The sequence below is a fragment of the Zootoca vivipara genome, chromosome 9 (assembly GCF_963506605.1).
Source record: "Zootoca vivipara chromosome 9, rZooViv1.1, whole genome shotgun sequence".
Lineage (NCBI taxonomy): Eukaryota > Metazoa > Chordata > Lepidosauria > Squamata > Lacertidae > Zootoca > Zootoca vivipara.
Window position 1 is genome coordinate 52023025 of NC_083284.1, and position 17036 is coordinate 52040060.

Here is a 17036-nt window from a genome sequence, read left to right on the forward strand (position 1 = left end):
AGCTTGTCTGTAGGCCACAATATGAGAACCTTTGGGTTTGAGAACCTTTGGGTTTGAGGATGATTTGAACTGATTACATGGTAAGCATTAAAAGAGTTCATCAACTATATTTGCTCAGAAAAGAAGAAGAGAAGTGGGGATGGAAAGAGCTCAACTGCTATTTGACATTTGTTTTGGACACATAGAGGGAGAAAATGAATTCTCTTTGCAAAATGTTAAAGCTTTTTCAATTGGCACCACTCTAGTAATCATCTATAGATAGAAAATATTATGAACAATGACACATAAAGTGATAGTTCTCCACTAACATCCAATATATTCATGGATTGAAGAGATTTTATGGTCAGGGGCGGCAGCAAGAAGAGAGTCTACTGGTATTCTCTCTTTTATTATGAAACATTTAGGTGGAGAGTGTTCATCAATTGCTAGCTGCAACTGTATACTAGTAAATTACCCTACTGACACCTGCACATATTAAAGTGTTAGAGAAACTGCAATTAATAGTACATCACAAATGACAGTAACACCTCACATTCAAATAGTTTATCATAGTGTTAATCCTCTTTTGTTCAACATCTGGCATTACAAGAGCTGGAGATTTGAGATACGATTTAAGGACAGAAACATGAAGGCTTGATGGACAGGATGTAGATTGTGATCCATCAGTGGACTGCAGAATAATTTCTGATGGACTGTTGCTGTCGCCCACACAGGTCCCTCAACAAAAAGGGCAGTGAAATGCACATAGCACTGGCACCATACATTTCTGTATAAGGATGCCCATGCCTCTGTAGCACCAAGGCAGTCTATACAAAGCTACCTGTGGGTTTCCGCCACTTCTACTAAGCAATAGTATAATTATTGCCTGCTGTATGTTATTTTAAAGAATACATGCATTACTGCACACATCTCCTGAGATACATATTTTTATACTCATCAGTTGGTTGACAAACTAGAAGACAAAATTCAGAGAAGTGTGAATTTTGAAGGATAGCTTCATTTTAGTTTAGGCATTGTTTTGGGAAGTGAGAAATAAGTTCATCTTAACCTGCAAACTGAACCCAACTTCTTCCCCATTGCATACATGTGAAAAGAGGAACCTTCAACTTGACCAATCCACATTGCATTTCTGGGAGCAAGAAACTGGACAAAGTGGAAGGAGCTTACAATAAATAAGAGCAAACGAAGTGGATTTCCATTGGCTTTAATACGGTTAGTGCTAACACGCTCTGAGAATCATTTTTTAAAAAACGAAAAGGAAACATTTTTTAAAACATAAAGGTAACACAACGGGGAGAACTTTTTTTGATATAAATACGGTACTGCAAACGAAAAACTATGCATTTGTGTTTTCATAGAGAAAAGTATTGTAAGTATAGTAGTGCTATACTTGCTGTGTGTTTGATCGTTTCAATAAATATGTACTGATTCCACTGGTTAATTTATCTTGAGGTCTGTACATAGGAATATTCTAGACATGTTTGAAAAGATTGAAGTTCTCCTTACCTTAGTTGAACTTAAATGATGTATTCTGTCACTGGAATAACTCTGGGGTATTGGAGGAACAGGAGAAACATCTGCTCCTTTGGTGGGATTCTTTTTTATGATTTCCACATAGGACACAGGGAAGATTCCTTGTCGGTTGGTTCCTGGTAGTTTGCCTTCATACCAGTTTTGATCAACCCGTCTAAGGAGAATTACTCTGTCTCCCTAAAAGGCAAAACTTGGAAGCTGAGATGTGATAATCCTCTACAAAGCATCACATGTTCATTACCATCCAATCTTTCAGGTCATGAGAGGTAGTGTAGTGGCAAACAGCGAGAGTTGCGAGCCTGAAAACTCCAACCCCAAAGCTCACCTCAACCAGGTGGGTTTTGGTACTTTCAGAATGGCCCACAACCACAAAATGAGAAAAATGTGGAATTGAGGAATTGTTCCTCCTGATTTTTATTCCAGAAGGATAATTTTAAAAATGATTTCCCCCCAGGTTGCTCTCTACAGCAACTTTTCTTATTAATGGAGACAGATTCTAGTTATTTATTTCATTCAGTTTATATGATTGTATTTTTTAATTTTCCACTGTTGCTGTAACACACTGGAAAAGTGAGACACATGTAAAAACATAAGAAGAGTCCTGCTAGATAAGGCCAAAGGCCTTCTTAATCCAGTGTCCTGTTCTCACATTGGCCAACCAGGTGCCTATGAAAGGTCTCCAAGCAGGAAGAACCTGAGTGCAACAGCACTTATTTCAAACAATATTGTCTAACTTATAGGACGCTTTTAAAGAGATTAGCAAGACAGTGTATGTGAATTATTTTGAACACTTCAAATATGTGTGAAACACTAGGTACTATTAAAAGTTGACCATTCTCTTGTTTTTCACCTGTTTTCTCATTAGAGGAGCCACGAATCTCACCAGCCACAGTGTGAAACAGCAGCGTAGCGTTCCATCACTTCAGGTAATTTTAGTTCTGAATAACCATACAGTTTAAATGATTAGTTGACGAAGAAGCTGTTAGTCATTGCTTACCTTTCTCAGTGACAGTTCCACATTTGTATCTGCATTGAAATTGTATTTTGCAACGGCTTCTCCAATCTCTGCAACATGTGCTGGGGGTGGTGGCCTTGCTGGCTGTGCTTTTTCTGGGGGGAGAAGTTTCTGGAAATAAAATGGTGGTTGGTTTAAATCAGTCTATTCAGTTTGCGCAAGTACTCTGTAAAGCTAATACAGAAGGGGGAAAAAAGGTGGCAATACACACAAACCTCAACGTAAGAAATTGGAAAAATCCCAACTCTTCCATAGTGCTCGCCCTCATACCAGTTTTGATCCACTTTCCTGAGGATATAGACAGTATCGCCTTTCTTAAATGATAACTCCCTGAAACAGATATTTTAAACAGTAATGTTAAGCAAGCTGTTTGGATTTTCTGTACTTCAAATGATCTTTATATTGAGATCTGATTTGAATGTTTACTACTACTACTACTACTACTACTACTACTACAACTACAACATGTTCTTGGAAGGAGAGTCAAGAGCACATAAACTCTATGTTATTGGCCTAGTGCGAACCTAAAAACAATTATGATGCTTTTTCTGTGAGAACTTGCTTTAAGTTCTCAGACATGGTTTAGTTTGCAAGACATTTTTAGCAAATAACCAGCAAGACATGCTCAACCCTTGCAAGGAAGGAGATACAGAAACAGCTTTAACTATGGTTTGCATGGTGTATATACAACATCTAACTATGGTTAACTCAATTCATGTTTTGAATAATTAAGAGGGCCTAAACTCAAAATGTTTTGAACAAATATTCAACAGGAAACTTTCTGCTTTGAATCCTGGTAGTGTGCTATTGAAAACAACAGCCTTTAAAAAACAAACAAAAACCACAAATTTTCTGATGCAACAGAAATACCCTTCTATTATGAAAAGACAAGTCATTCTTTTGTTCTGGTTCCCTCCTCACTTTTTGTATTTCTCTTGCTGAACAGGAATGTAAAAAGAACAATATTGGTTACAATGTACATGCAAGCAGGAAAAAACACCATACAGTGGTACCTCAGTCTATGAAGTTAATTCATTCCTGAAGTCCATTATTAAACCAAAATGTTCTTAAACTGAGGCACGCTTTCCTTCTCACCGCCGGTGCCCTTCCACCATTTGTCTTTTGTTTGTCTCCCAGGGCAAAGTTCACTAACCGGAACACCTACTTCCGGTTTTGCGGAGTTCGTTAAGCGAATAGTACGTTAACAGGACTGTTCTTAGACCGAGGTACCACTGTATTTGCATATCCACATTAGCAGCATCCATTCATGTGCTCCCATTGTGGAAATGGAGCTAAAATGAACTTTTAGTATCACACATAAATACCAATAATTCACTTTAAAACTGTTTCTTGTATTGTGATGGGGGAGTCTTCAGTTGCTATCCAACTAAGAGTAAATCCGTTGAAATTAATGACTTTAAGTTACTAGCAATATATATCATCCTTCAGCTTTAAAAACCAGTAACATTTTATGTTTCCTAAAATTTATTATGCCTTTGATATAGCTGAATACTTCATGAGAATGATTCTATGCATTATTTTGCAGTTAAATACTGCAGAGACTCTTTTCAAGTTAAATGACTGAATATTTGCATATTGTAGAATGCTTAAATATCCCACAATTAGCCCACAATAGTTTAACTACATCTAATATACAGACTCATCTAGATCAATTAAAAGTGCTACATATAGCTTTTGTTTCCTCTGCAAACAGCTCCAGCATACATAATAATTTTAAAGAAAAAACACCAGTCACTAATACTTACTTAGGGGTTTGAGCTTTAAAATCATATACTGCTCTAGCTGGCAGTCTCTGAAATGGAGGAAAAGAAATGAGTATACATGAATATAAATATTTAAATGTTATGTCAAAAACTTTCCAAAGAAGGGAACCATTTAAAAATCTTTTTTATGTAAGCCCTTAAGTAAAAGGCCTAACATTTTAAAATAATAGTGTCTCCAGTGTCTCTTATTAGCATTTATGCTATAAATGATCTGTCTATTATTCAGTTAACTTATTTAAGAGACTTTTATATTGCTTTTTAACTGCATGGCATACCTTCCAACATCTGGGGGATGAAAATCAGGATGCACATTTTTTAAACAGGATGATTAAAGGGTATTAAGGAATCAGGAGTCACAGATAGGCCAGGGTCCGATGATTGTGGCCTATATATATATGCCAGATTAGAAGATCCCCCAATTGTCAATATCTGGACCACGTGTCAATCCTTTTCAGTCTTTCTCACCCCACCAATCCTTTCTCCGTTGTCTGCCTCTCACACCTGCCTGCCCTTGCCCACCTCCCTTCCAAAGGCTCCCAATTTGAGCCACCCTGCTCAGATTGGGATGTTTGGCAGGCTTGGTATGGCACCTGTTTAGTTTTTTGGTACCTCTGAGTACCAAATGTGCAATGGAAACCTGAGGGCAAGCCTTACCCCATAAATGCTAGCGTGCCATGCCAGCCATTGTTGAGAGTGACAAATAATCATCAATCTCACATATATGCATTTGTCAATGGAGCCCCCTCAATGGAGACATAACTGTCCCCCGACATGTTAAATGCATTCATGCATTTAACATTACAGGTAGTTAGGCCTTCAGAGACAATCAAGACTGCTGGGGACCAGAATCTCAGTTTCTTCTCCCTTTCCTTCTTTTTCCATCCTAGTTACATTGTGTTGGCAAATAAATTACCTGTTTTGTAGCACCTGGGCAAGAAAAAGTACCATTGATAAACAGTGGACTTTTATAAATGTCAGTAGACAACTACAGATAATGCTTTTTTGGCTTCAAACTCTTTTAAATTATTCATTTTCTTTAAAATACCTCTCTCTCTGGAGTTCCTCTTCTTTCCTTTGGAGCACATCGACCCACGTCCGTGAAAGCAGAAGAATAGTTCCCAGGAGACTCCTGGTCTACTGAAAATAAGATGCCACTTTGTGAAATTCAATTTAATTAAAAATAAAGCCGTTGGGCTCTATTTGAAGGGGCACTACATCTAAATTATATGCAAAATGCAAGTTGGGGCTAAAAAAATAGAAACCAACAAATGAAAAGGACAAATAGAAGCTAAAACTGAACTGTGGGAAATTTCTTCCACTAATACATTATGCTTTAAAACTGAACTTGAGCAATTAAAAAGCAAAAGCAGGACCAGAGCACCCTAATTCTAACTTGTACAACAGTGATTTGAGCATCTAAAGGAACAGAAGTATGAGATATTAAGGATGCGAAGGGTAAGAAAAGCATAGCAATGAATCATAAGATTTTAAACATGGAACCACATGCAAGGGAATGTATCAGACACATGCCACAATCACAGAAAGGTGAACTACATGACATTTTTTAGATTGTCAATAAATAAGTATGCATTCCTCTTTTATATAAGTCCAGAACTAGACAACTAGGATCACAACTGCAACATCTATCTCTAAGCTACTTTCCCACTGAAAATCACTCCCACAGCTCCTGTTCCCCCAGGAAAGAACATATTTGGGGCCAATTTACAGTGGCATAGCTGTCATGTTTTCCCTTTTCTTGCGAGAAAGCCTGTTCAGCATAGGGGAATTTCCCTTTAAAAAAGGGAGAACTTGACAGCTATGCAGTGGTAGAACAGCAGGTGAGGAAGAGTAAAAGGTAAAGGACCCCTGGATGGTTAAGTCCAGTCAAAGGCGACTATGGGGTTCAGCACTCATCTTGCTTTCAGGCCAAGGGAGCTGGCATTTGTCCACAGACAGCTTTCCGGGTCATGTGGCCAGCATGACTAAACTGCTTCTGGAGCAACGGAACGCCGGGACGTAAACCAGAGTGCACTGAAACGCCATTTACCTTACCGCCGCAGCGGTACCTACTTATCTACTTGCACTGGCATGCTTTCAAACTGCTAGGTTGGCAGAAGCTGGGACAGAGCAATGGGAGCTCACCCCATCGCATGGATTCAAACTGCCAACCTTCTGATCAGCAAGCCCAAGAGGCTCAGTGGTTTAGATCACAGCACCACCCACATCCCCACGAGGAGTAAAAGTCCTCCCTGAACTGCACAATTAAAACTCAGATCATCTCTACCCTTACTTTTATTTCTAGAAAGAAAAACCCCAGGGTAGATGTTTACGGGATGAATATATACAGGCGACGGGGGTTACATTCTGGGCCCTATACGCATAAGTGAAATGCACATAAGTGGAGAGCACCTGGAGAGTCGTAGTGGCTTGTGAGGAGACCCTCTCCACAGCCTAAAGAGGACGTGCTCTTTGGGCTCCAGGAAGGGTCTTCTTGCGATCTGGAGGGGCAGTGGAGCTCTGTTGAGGCTGCTCAGCCTCCTTACTTAACAGCTGACAGTTGTTTCAGCAACCTGTAGTTTAAACTACGGTAACCAGAGCACACTCTGAGTGTGGATCCAACAAAACTAGTTAGTTAAAAATGGATGTTTCCAAATTCTTCCTTGGAAAAGGGGAGGAGAGTGCACAAGCCTGAGGCTTGCTGCTGCTTGTGCACATAATGCTAAATTATAAATTAGTGTTAAGTGAAAACAGGCCATTGTAGAGTTGAATGTCTCAGAATAGTATTCCGTGCAATTAATATACACCAACATCTTTTTGTTATTGTTGTTAAAATGGGAAGTAAAGCTAAGTTATGCAAGATGGAACTGTTAGAAATGGCTACCAATACTCCTTGTCTTTGTCCTCTGGCATTTGTGACTCTTAAAACTGAATGGAGGCATTAAAAAATAGTTAAAGACATCTAGTTTTGCCACCCTAAAAAATGAATAGTTGTACAATGGACACTTCTCTTCAAGGGTCTAGCATTCTATTTACCTAAAAAGGGGGGTTAATTGAGCAACACAAAAATATGTTTCAGCTATAACTCTGCATACTCTTTGTCAGCCTAGTTAGAACCAATTAAAAAAGCAGCTTTTCTTGCATTGTTTAATGCTATTATTGCACAACATAGCTTCTCTAATAGCTTCCTATGGTCTACAGCTTATGCATTTTATTGGGATATGTTTGCCCTGATCATAGGCATCTCCCTACCTTTAAAAACTCTGGGTGAGAAAATTACATCACTTCCTTGGGAGCAGATTTTCAAAGGTGTGACCTTCATTTCCATTATGAACCACAACTCTACTATTTTAGAAGCCTATGAAGATCTGATAATTGCATATCTATGCACAGATAGCTTTAATTTTACATTCATCAATTTCCGTCCTCCCTTCCCCACAGGTGGGTGGGGTTTGTGGCACTGAGCGGGGGCTTAGCTGGACGGGTGCCTTCCACCTGCTTGGGTTGGCCTTTGACCCGCCCTCGGCCAGGGAGGACAATGGACGGCTGGCCGGGGGGGGGGGCTGAGGCCAAAGAAAAGAGCCAACCCCTTTGACCAAGCCTCACTTGGTTTTCTTCAAGGATCATCAGGAGCATGTTCTGGCAGCTGGATTGAGGTAAGTAACTGGCCTTCTGTATTATTTGCTTTGATGGGGAGGGGCATGGCCTCCGTCCGGCTAGGCTGCATTCTTTTCGGCGGCGGCAGCCGTTTCTTTTTCGGCGGTGCTGGGGGGGCATTGCTCCTCCGCAGCTGTCGTCAGGCGCTTCGCCGACCCAAGGGGGTGGCGGGCACCTGGCTAGGCCGCATTTGTGGCCTTTTTTCTTCCTGCGACAGCAGCAGCGTGGGGTGGGCGCTTGGGCCCACCTGCCGCCGCTCACCACGGGGGGGGCACTCCACCAGCCCGAGGGAGCGGCAGCCGCCCCAGCAGTAAGACTGCATGGTGGCTGTTTCTTTTGCAGCAGCCCGGAGGGGGGGGCAGGGCCCCACCATCAGACGTTTTGTCAGCCTGAGAGGCGCGCGGCCTCTTCCTTCAGCATGTGGGGTGTCTGGGTCCATCCATTGCTGCTTGCTGCTGGGGGGGACGGCCGTCCCAGCAGTAAGCCGTCCCGGCTAGGCCGCGTGGACGGCCTTGGTTTTTTCCCCCCAGCAGCGTCAGGGGGCATGGCTCCTCCGCCGCCATCCGCCGGTTGTGGGGCGCCTCGCTGGCCCGAGTGGGTGGTGCATGTCCCAGCTGGGCTGCGGGGGGTGGCCTTTGTTTTTTAGGTCATGAGGGGCATGGAGATCTGATAATTACATCTCTACGCACAGATAGCTTTAATTTTACAGTCTTCAATGAGCCTTTCCTATGACTTTTTTGCACAACAAACAATTTGTTTCTAAAACACAATAAAAATGCAATGACAATGGGCTGGAAGTGAAATAATAGGGGGTGGATGACTCAATCACAAGCATAAAGAAAAGGAGGTAATCAACCTTCGAAACATAGTGCACTATCATTTTCTTGGCTGCTGCTGTTGGTTGTTTCCATGTCTTGGTAAGAGGCACTAAGAGGTAATCTTCCACATTCGTTCTGGTACAAAGGGCAATGAATAGCACCATCTTGAGGCAGTGGATGAAAAGGCTGGAGCATGGGACTCTTCCTAAGAGCTTTAAGGGAGGAATTCCTCTCAGGAATGTCTGGAAGCAGCTCAGAAATAAGTCTGTGCAAGATGCTGTTGTCAGGCAAGCTTCCCCTTCTTCTTTCTGCTTTGATTTGGTCACAGATATCTTTAAGTGCAGAGTCCAGAGCGTCAAAGACAGCTGATTTGCATTTAGTCTTTTCAGCCTGCTTTTGGGGGGCTGCCGTTTTTTTCCTCCGGAAAGGCACTGGGCTGACTAGGAATGCTATCTTAGAGAGGCCAGAGTCTGAGTCTTGTCTTCTAGGGTCTTCTGTGGTAGTTTCCTGTTTAGCCCTTTCATGCTTTCGCATGGTTGTGAAGCGGGTGTACGATGCTGGGCATCTCCCTTTGCAGGAGCTGATGAGATGCTTGTGGTGGTGGTGGTGGTGGTGGTGGCCTGATCCATAAAAGCTTTCCGACGACGTAAAGGAAAAGTGGTCAAAATCACTTTCACTACAAAAGGAAGAGCCTTCTATCTGTATAAAGTCACTGAGGTCAGAGACCACCCCATCTTGGTCACTGTCTGAAAAGTCCAGATTAGATCTTTGCGGTTCCTCACTAGTCACTTCAATGTGAATTGGCACCAGAGTTTTAGGTTTGTAATTCCGTTGTACCTGAGTAGCATGTCTGCCTTGGTTTTCCTCCTCCAGCAAGGACTCGATGGAAAACCGTCTCTTTGTACAGAAGCCATTTTTAGGGGGTTCGAGGAAGGTTACTGCTGACAGTGCTTCTTCAGCTAAGTTTGGCATTGATTTTGACTTCTGAATCAGCTTTTCAAATTCAGATATTCTATTGGGCACCATGTCTCTGGGCACTTCCTCAGCAGAGGCGTCTTTCCAGCCCTGCAGCAGGTCTTTATGCTGTTCCTTTTCATACTGCAATACCCTGGACTTTACAGAACAGATTACCTCAGAATTCAGCAAGTCTTTCCGATTGATACGGTGCATCCTCTTATACATTTTCAGGAAGCCAGGAGCGTCGTGTGCTGATCTATGACGTGCCCGCGAGTGACTGGAGCCACGGCTTTCAGAAGCATATGGGGAAGCCCAGGTAAGTGCGGAGCCACCTTTCAAATCTTCCTCACATAACAAAGACACCATGCTTTCCGATTTATTCTGTGGGTCAGGAAAGCTACAACGATCATCTGCTAGCAGGTCATCACAACTGCGAGATTTCCGCTTGGGAGAGGAAGTCTCTTCCGTGCTGCTCCAGATTTCTGCATTCTGACGGGACATTTGCCAGCCATTCTTGTAGCTGATTGCCCTTCTTGAGTCACTTGGCACAGCCAAGCGCTGTCCATAGGTTCTACAGTAATCTAATTCATTTGAGCTGCTGTAGTTGGGCACTGAGTAACTGGAAAGGGGTGAACACAATTTGCTAATATCCCCACCTTTATAATCCACAGAGCAGCATGGTGAAAAAGAGACATTGCCAGAAATTAACAGATTCAAAAGGAGATAGGAAATAAAACAATCAGCACATGACAGAAAGAACAGAGAGAATGCAGTTAATCTTCCTAACCTAGCATTAAGCACTAATGTAAGATACACATTACCAAAGCTTAGAGGATAAAAAACAGATCTAAGCATTTATTAGACCCTGGGTTGCAATCCTTTACATACTTATCTGGGTGTAAGCCTCATTGAAATCAATGGTACTTATTTTGATTTGAGTAGACAGGTATAGGATTGCACTGTTAAAATCTAAAGGTTCAGCAAATAGAATCACATGCTTCTATTAACAGTTAAATATTTTTATAGGTTGTGCTGGGAGGACAGAGCATCTGTTTCCAGCAAATCTATCACGACTGTCTCATTTCTGACCATATGAAAATCCATGGGTTTATACGCAATGATCATGTCACCTCTTTAGGGTAATCAAAGCAGACAAGTCGAACCACACATCCTGTTCAGAAACTGATAGCAAGGCATAGCTAGAAATGTAGAGACAGACTTCTAACCTAAATATTTCTAAACTATATTTCTCTTTCCTTAAGAGGCTGCACTCTTGGTAAGATTGATGATGGATGCAGTTTAACAGTGAACAAATGAGAGTTTCTTATATAATGCTCTAGTAGCCATAGCCACTAGGAGGTCTCTATTGTAGGTGGGAGGGGGGAATATGTGCCCCCCATTTATTTTTGAGATTCGTATCCTCATTCAAACTCTTGTGTATGACAGAAGGTATAGCATTCTTTATATCTTCAAAAATAGAACATTTTTTCCCTGTCCAGACAACAAAAGAAATGCAATTAAATGGCATGTCATACATTACAGTCACAAATGCTGACTGCATCTAAAAAACAAAAACAAACCAAGAATAATTTTCATATAGAAAACTTTTTAAAAATACCCAGACCAGAGGATGAATATAAATATAAGCACAGAATTTTGACTTCTTGCTTGTAGACATTTGAGAGATCAGTGAATTCTTATCATCTAATAGCATTCAGCACCCATCAACAGCTCAACAATATTTTGCAGTTTATAAGGAATGTGTGTATAATTACATCTTAGCCTGTTTACAACTGTGCTAATTTCTTACCTTTTGCTTTTGATGGAGACGATGGAGAAGAGGTTGTAACAGGCTTCCTAAGTGTAGAATATGTGCTCTGCGTATTTGTATGGCCCATGCTAGCCCGATTTGCATTTTGATCGCTGTGTGCCTTCTGATGAGGTACTGCTGGCTCAGACTTCCTTCTTTTCCTGTAGTCACTTGCAGTACTTGTCGAACTAAGGAAATAAGCAGTATATGAGTGTCAATGCACAGGACGCATTAAAAAAAATTCAGTGATGAGCTCATCAGCCAGTGCTGACTTAATTATGTACTAATAATAAAAACCAAACAAGAAGATGATTAGGCCAAATAGTGTGACAACAATCACATCTATGATCCAGATTCATTTGTTTACATGTCTCAAGCTCTTTTAAGTTGGCAAGAATCAGAGCTGGGGTCGGTTGGTTGACAACTTTGTGGCCTTGACTCTTTTCTTCTTGACAGCACCCAAAAATTCAACACAAGTTCCAGTTCCCTGCAACATCTGTGGGATGATCTTTTGCAGTCTAGTAACTGAATGGAAAATGTGAAATATAATGACCAAACGATGATTTTGTGGAAGAGCAGAATGCTTCCTGAAGAACCGCATGACACTAACAACAACGTCCATTGATAGTGACAGTGTAACCTGCCTGCTTTTCACTTCCAATTAGGGGTACCTTAATAAATTCAAAGCATTTTCTCAAACCATGGTTTCCAGGCAAGAAGTAAGGCTTCTACTGCTGCTACATCATTTACAGACAGTTGACATAAGCCTAATGGAGAGCAGGTGATTACATTATTCTTAATCTGAATGCACTATAAACATGGCTAGCAGCAACACACATCCTTTCACTTCAAAGGTTTGGCACTTGAAAAACAATACAAAACAAGAACGCAAACAATTTAACTACACTAACAAATCTTGCGATGGAGATGATGAAAACAAAGAGGAGGGAAATTTGATGGTGTGTGGAGCATCAGGACAAATTATGCTTCGTATTCAAACAGAAAGGGACAAGAACAGATTACTAGATTTGTACTGAGGTAAGGAGCCCTAGCTAGAAACATGCATATCAGTCTTGGCATAGCAAAAATAGGAAGTGGGTGGAGCCTGTGCTTTACCCAAAAAGGCTATATGGAAATGTTTTCCTGTAGGAGGAAGACCAAGTCTTCAAATGCAAGCTGCTCTATAGATGAGCAGAAGTCTCTGTACAGCTCCCCGCTCCCCCCCCCACTGATACTTTCATTGATCAAAGTTCTTCTTACCTAGAAGGTCTGTCCAAGCCTCTATCTGTTGGACTGTAATATAAGGAGGTCTGGAGGCACAAAAAAGCAAGACAGTTAGACTTCATATGGGACTTCACTGGTATAATTCATAACAAATCACTATGCAATGACTATAAGAACACCATAATTTATCACACCATGATAAGCTTGAAAAAGTAGAAGTGAGGCAGCTTTCAAAGTCAATTTTATGTCCCTCATTTAATGCTTGAAAGGTCAAGCAGCAAACTGTTCCTTTTTAAGCTTGTTCCCAAAATGATAGGTGTTATGATTTACATTGGCTAAAAGGTGGAAGCTATAAAATCTCAGATAAATACATTAATCAATCAATCAATCAGTGAATGAGAGATTTGAGATATCCTATAATTACTTACCAAAGTATTAATGTCAAAGAAAGCTTGAAATTCTCTGTATACATAGCTTACACACCTATAACTTGCACGGCCACTTGGTGACCTTCTTAACTTCATGTTAAGAGCAGAGTTGGTCCCACCAACCTAAAGACTTTTTCCGTTGCTTAAGAAGTGACAGCTGAATGACCTTTGGGAATGCAAATACAGTACTTAAAACTTGTCAATATATGTTCAGTCCTTAGTGACGCACTATTTTTAATCTAGTCACTTAACTGGTGTGAAAGCTTGTGCTGGAATTAGACACACATCGTACTACAGTTTGTGGGAGCTAGAAAAAGAATCATGTTATCCCAGGGACATCTTTTCATGGGCACAAAACTATGCATTCACATATTAAGCATATTTTACATTCAGGCTATGTAATTTCAGAGATGACCCAAGGAACTGAAAATAGAATTTTCACACTGTGTGCTACTGTTCTTTGTGGAAAAGCAGAAGGTCAGGCTGAAATCACACATAACATATATTATAGGAAGCAATCTGCTATTGCATTGCATCTGGGTGAACCCATTTACTTTCAGTGAGTGACAGCAGAGCTTGTATTCGTATTTACATTTTAATTTTCTTTTACATCACTTCAGTAATTTCTGTCTTCACTGCGCCGAGAGAGACAGCAAAAGAGATTTTGCATCACCACCCACCCAAAATGGACTCCATAATTTATTGAGCCTGGGCACCAGACTATCCCTGTGTTCCCTCCCCCTCCTCCTTGCTGTGCACCACCCTAACAGTGGGGACAGGGAGCCCAGCAGGAGACAAGGCCAGTGGACTGCTGAATCTGCTCTGCCTCTTATAGTGTCAGTAGCTATTCTGGGGGATCCAGTCAGCAGGGAGTCCCCTGCCAATCTGCAGGCACTTGCCAGATGCTAAACATGCTGTCTACTGACATCAGGGCCTTTTACCACAACTGGCATTCATTACAAATGCATTGTGTAGTATAACACAGAAACAAAGGAAGTTGCTATGTGCTAGCTGTCACCTAACCCAGTTTTGTCCATTCTGACAGACAATGGACCACCAGGGTATCAGGCAGCGGTCTTTCCCATCACCTACTACATGGAGAAGCTAGGAATTAAACCTGGCACCTTCTGAATGTGGAGCATGAGCTCCACTACTGAGCTACAGTCCCTCCTCAGTAACAGGACCCAAAAGTAATTTGTTACCCGAGAACAAGATATATCGGAGATATTTAAGTACATAAGAAGAGCCTGCTGGATCAGGCCAGTGACCCATCTAGCCCACCATCCATTTTTCACAGAGGTCTGTGGGAAGCCCACAAGCAAGACCTAAGTGCACCTTCTCTCCTGCAGATCTCATAAACTGGTATTCAGAGACGTACTGCCTCCAACTGTGGAGGCAGACCATAGTCACTGTGACTAGTAGCCATCAATAGCCTTTTCCTCCACAAATCTCGTTTAGGGAAGTTTTTAATATTTGAAGTTTTATTCCGTTTTTAGTGTTCTGTTGGTAGCCGCCCAACCCAGCCAGATGGGCAGGGTAAATAATAACATTATTATTATAACCCTCTTTTAAAGCCATCCAAGTTGGTGGCCATCACTGCCTCCTATGGGAGCTAAAATACCAAACAAGCAGCATACACATTTCTAATATCTCCAAATTGATTCTTCCCTTGGAAACCAAGTTATGCAGAAGTCGCTATCAACAAGTATCCAAGATCTTAATCATATTTTAAAGGCAGAGAAGAAGTATTTCTGAACATAATAGAAATGCAATTGAAACCTAGAAAATGATCAACATTAATTTAGTATGCACTTTAAAAGTGTAACATTTTAAGAAAGTTCACACACCCCAATTTGATCAGGAAATAGATGCTGATGAGACAAGACACTATGTGTATTATTACCGTATTTATTATTACCGTATTTACTCAAATCTAATGTTCACCTCTTTTTTGCCAAATTATGTTGCAAGAATGAAGGTTCACATTAGATTCGATGACACATTTACATTTGCCAGCAAATACTTTTTTTTGTTTCAAGGTTCTGAAAATTGAGGTGTGCATTAGATTCGATGGCACATTAGACTCTAGTAAATATGGTATTTTCTTACCCACCCTCCACCATAAGGTCCCAGGGCAGGTTTAAAATAAAAACAAAAACATAATATTAAAAGCAGTTGTCTATCAATGTCTATCAAAAAAGAATAGGGTAGGTCCTAAAACATCTCTCAGGTATCAAAGACCAACGTAAAGAAATATGTCTTCAGCATATGACGAAACGAGAATTATTCCAGTGGAGTTTGCAGAGAAAAAAGCTTTAGAACTGTAGATGTGAAAAACTTGAGTTTAGTCACCAATTTCATTGCTTCATGCAAATGGATAAACAAATAATGAAGGGGATAGCTTACTTAACAATATAGAATAGTGGTTTGTTTCTCCCTAACAAGCCAGGATTCATAAACCAAGAACAAACCTTGATTTAAGGTTGACTTGTTAAGCAGAAATAAACCATCCTTCTGGGTTTAAATGAATATTAAGTGATACCTTTCCTGTTTTGTTTAACTGCTTGTGCATCAGCATGCAGCTGCGGCTGACCAATTCCATTTTACTGCTGGGAGTGAAGGCTAAGATTCTATCTCCAGAAGCTCATTTGACAGGCAGCTGAATCTTATGTCAACACTTGCAGTAGGACAGTATGGTCTACCCCACCTGGGAGGAACAACAAGCTGTATGGTGTGCACTGCTCTGTTCTTTAGGACCTTATGGCTATCTCCTTTGCCTCACTCTGCCTAAAGGTATGGCCAGCCTGCATCCATCTCATGCACAAAACATTTCCTTAAGCCAAGATTCTTGCCTTGTTAGAATGTGTGACAGTGCCTACATACCCAAATAATTGCAAATGCTGCTTATACTGCATTTCATGAACAATGAAGAGATATGAAAACCACACATCTCCAAGAAATTTGGCTAATCATAGAATTGTAGAGTTGGAAGGGACCCCGAGAGTCATCTAGTCCAACTCTGCAATGCAGGATGCTAAGTTTTCCTCAAGATTTCCTCAGACATACAGAAACCTCCATATCTGTCTTGTATTTTGATATGGGCAAAATATGTTGGCTACTCTATTTAGAATGGCTCCAGGAAATGACTCAGAATTTTAAATGTTTCTTCAAATTGCTTCCCATTCCACACACCCCATGCTGTCCCTATCTTTTCTTGCTGTCTCATGGAAATATTAAACCACTGCCTTGTTTGTGTTTTCTAAAATAAATAGGCCTTGTTTTCCTTTAAGCAAGGTGGAAATACATTTCCTGCTGAATTTAATGTCTCTGGAATACAGTTTTCAAAATCTTTGTGACACTGAGCAAACTAATTTGCTCATTATAAATTGCCTGTTTGGGGGCAGGTACTAACTGATTTGCAGCTGTCATTTGCAGCTGCAAAATGCATCACTAAATCATCACCAAATTTTACTTTTAGAAGTGAAAAGGAGATATACAATAGTGCAAGATAACGGTACCTGGAGAATATCATCGAGTTATTTGAATATTACCAAAATAGTCCTGTTTGTTTCATTTTGAAAGCTTGTTTTCTGGTCCTGCTGAACTAAAATATTTATACTGCTACACTCTGTTACATTCTGATACACGAAGGATATAAAGGCTCTCAAACTGAGGATGTGCATATTGTCTACTCTAGATGACAAGAACTGCCTTCTACTCTCTATGCTGCTGGATCAGAGAGAGGGGCCACTGCCAAGTTGCCTAGTCTCTGCTATTCCTTGTCTTGCTTCCTCCAATCCATTCCTCTCACAT

General features: G+C 40.9%; 2 protein-coding genes across 15 annotated transcripts in view; one reads left to right on the forward strand and one right to left on the reverse strand.

Moving 5' to 3' along the window:
- CFAP96 (cilia and flagella associated protein 96) overlaps positions 1 to 10049 on the forward strand; it is a 103047-nt gene extending 92998 nt beyond the window's left edge. Inside the window, exons 9-11 of the transcript XR_009558164.1 lie at positions 1095 to 1212; positions 2399 to 2459; positions 9993 to 10049. The gene's annotated coding sequence lies outside the window, so the exon portion shown is untranslated. The remainder of the gene's footprint in view (positions 1 to 1094; positions 1213 to 2398; positions 2460 to 9992) is intronic.
- SORBS2 (sorbin and SH3 domain containing 2) overlaps positions 1 to 17036 on the reverse strand; it is a 97601-nt gene that overhangs the window by 18035 nt on the left and 62530 nt on the right. For 5 of the 14 annotated variants that reach the window (XM_060278762.1, XM_060278767.1, XM_060278761.1 and 2 more), the window contains 7 exons: positions 12832 to 12881; positions 11572 to 11759; positions 5378 to 5466; positions 4315 to 4361; positions 2764 to 2878; positions 2531 to 2659; positions 1507 to 1710 (listed from right to left, as the gene is read on the reverse strand). In XM_060278762.1, the coding sequence (XP_060134745.1) occupies positions 1507 to 1710; positions 2531 to 2659; positions 2764 to 2878; positions 4315 to 4361; positions 5378 to 5466; positions 11572 to 11759; positions 12832 to 12881 (822 nt within the window). Of the gene's footprint in view, positions 1 to 1506; positions 1711 to 2530; positions 2660 to 2763; positions 2879 to 4314; positions 4362 to 5377; positions 5470 to 8842; positions 10418 to 11571; positions 11760 to 12831; positions 12882 to 17036 lie in introns of all 14 variants that reach the window. The other 9 variants (XM_060278760.1, XM_060278758.1, XM_060278756.1 and 6 more) reach the window with 2 other exon arrangements.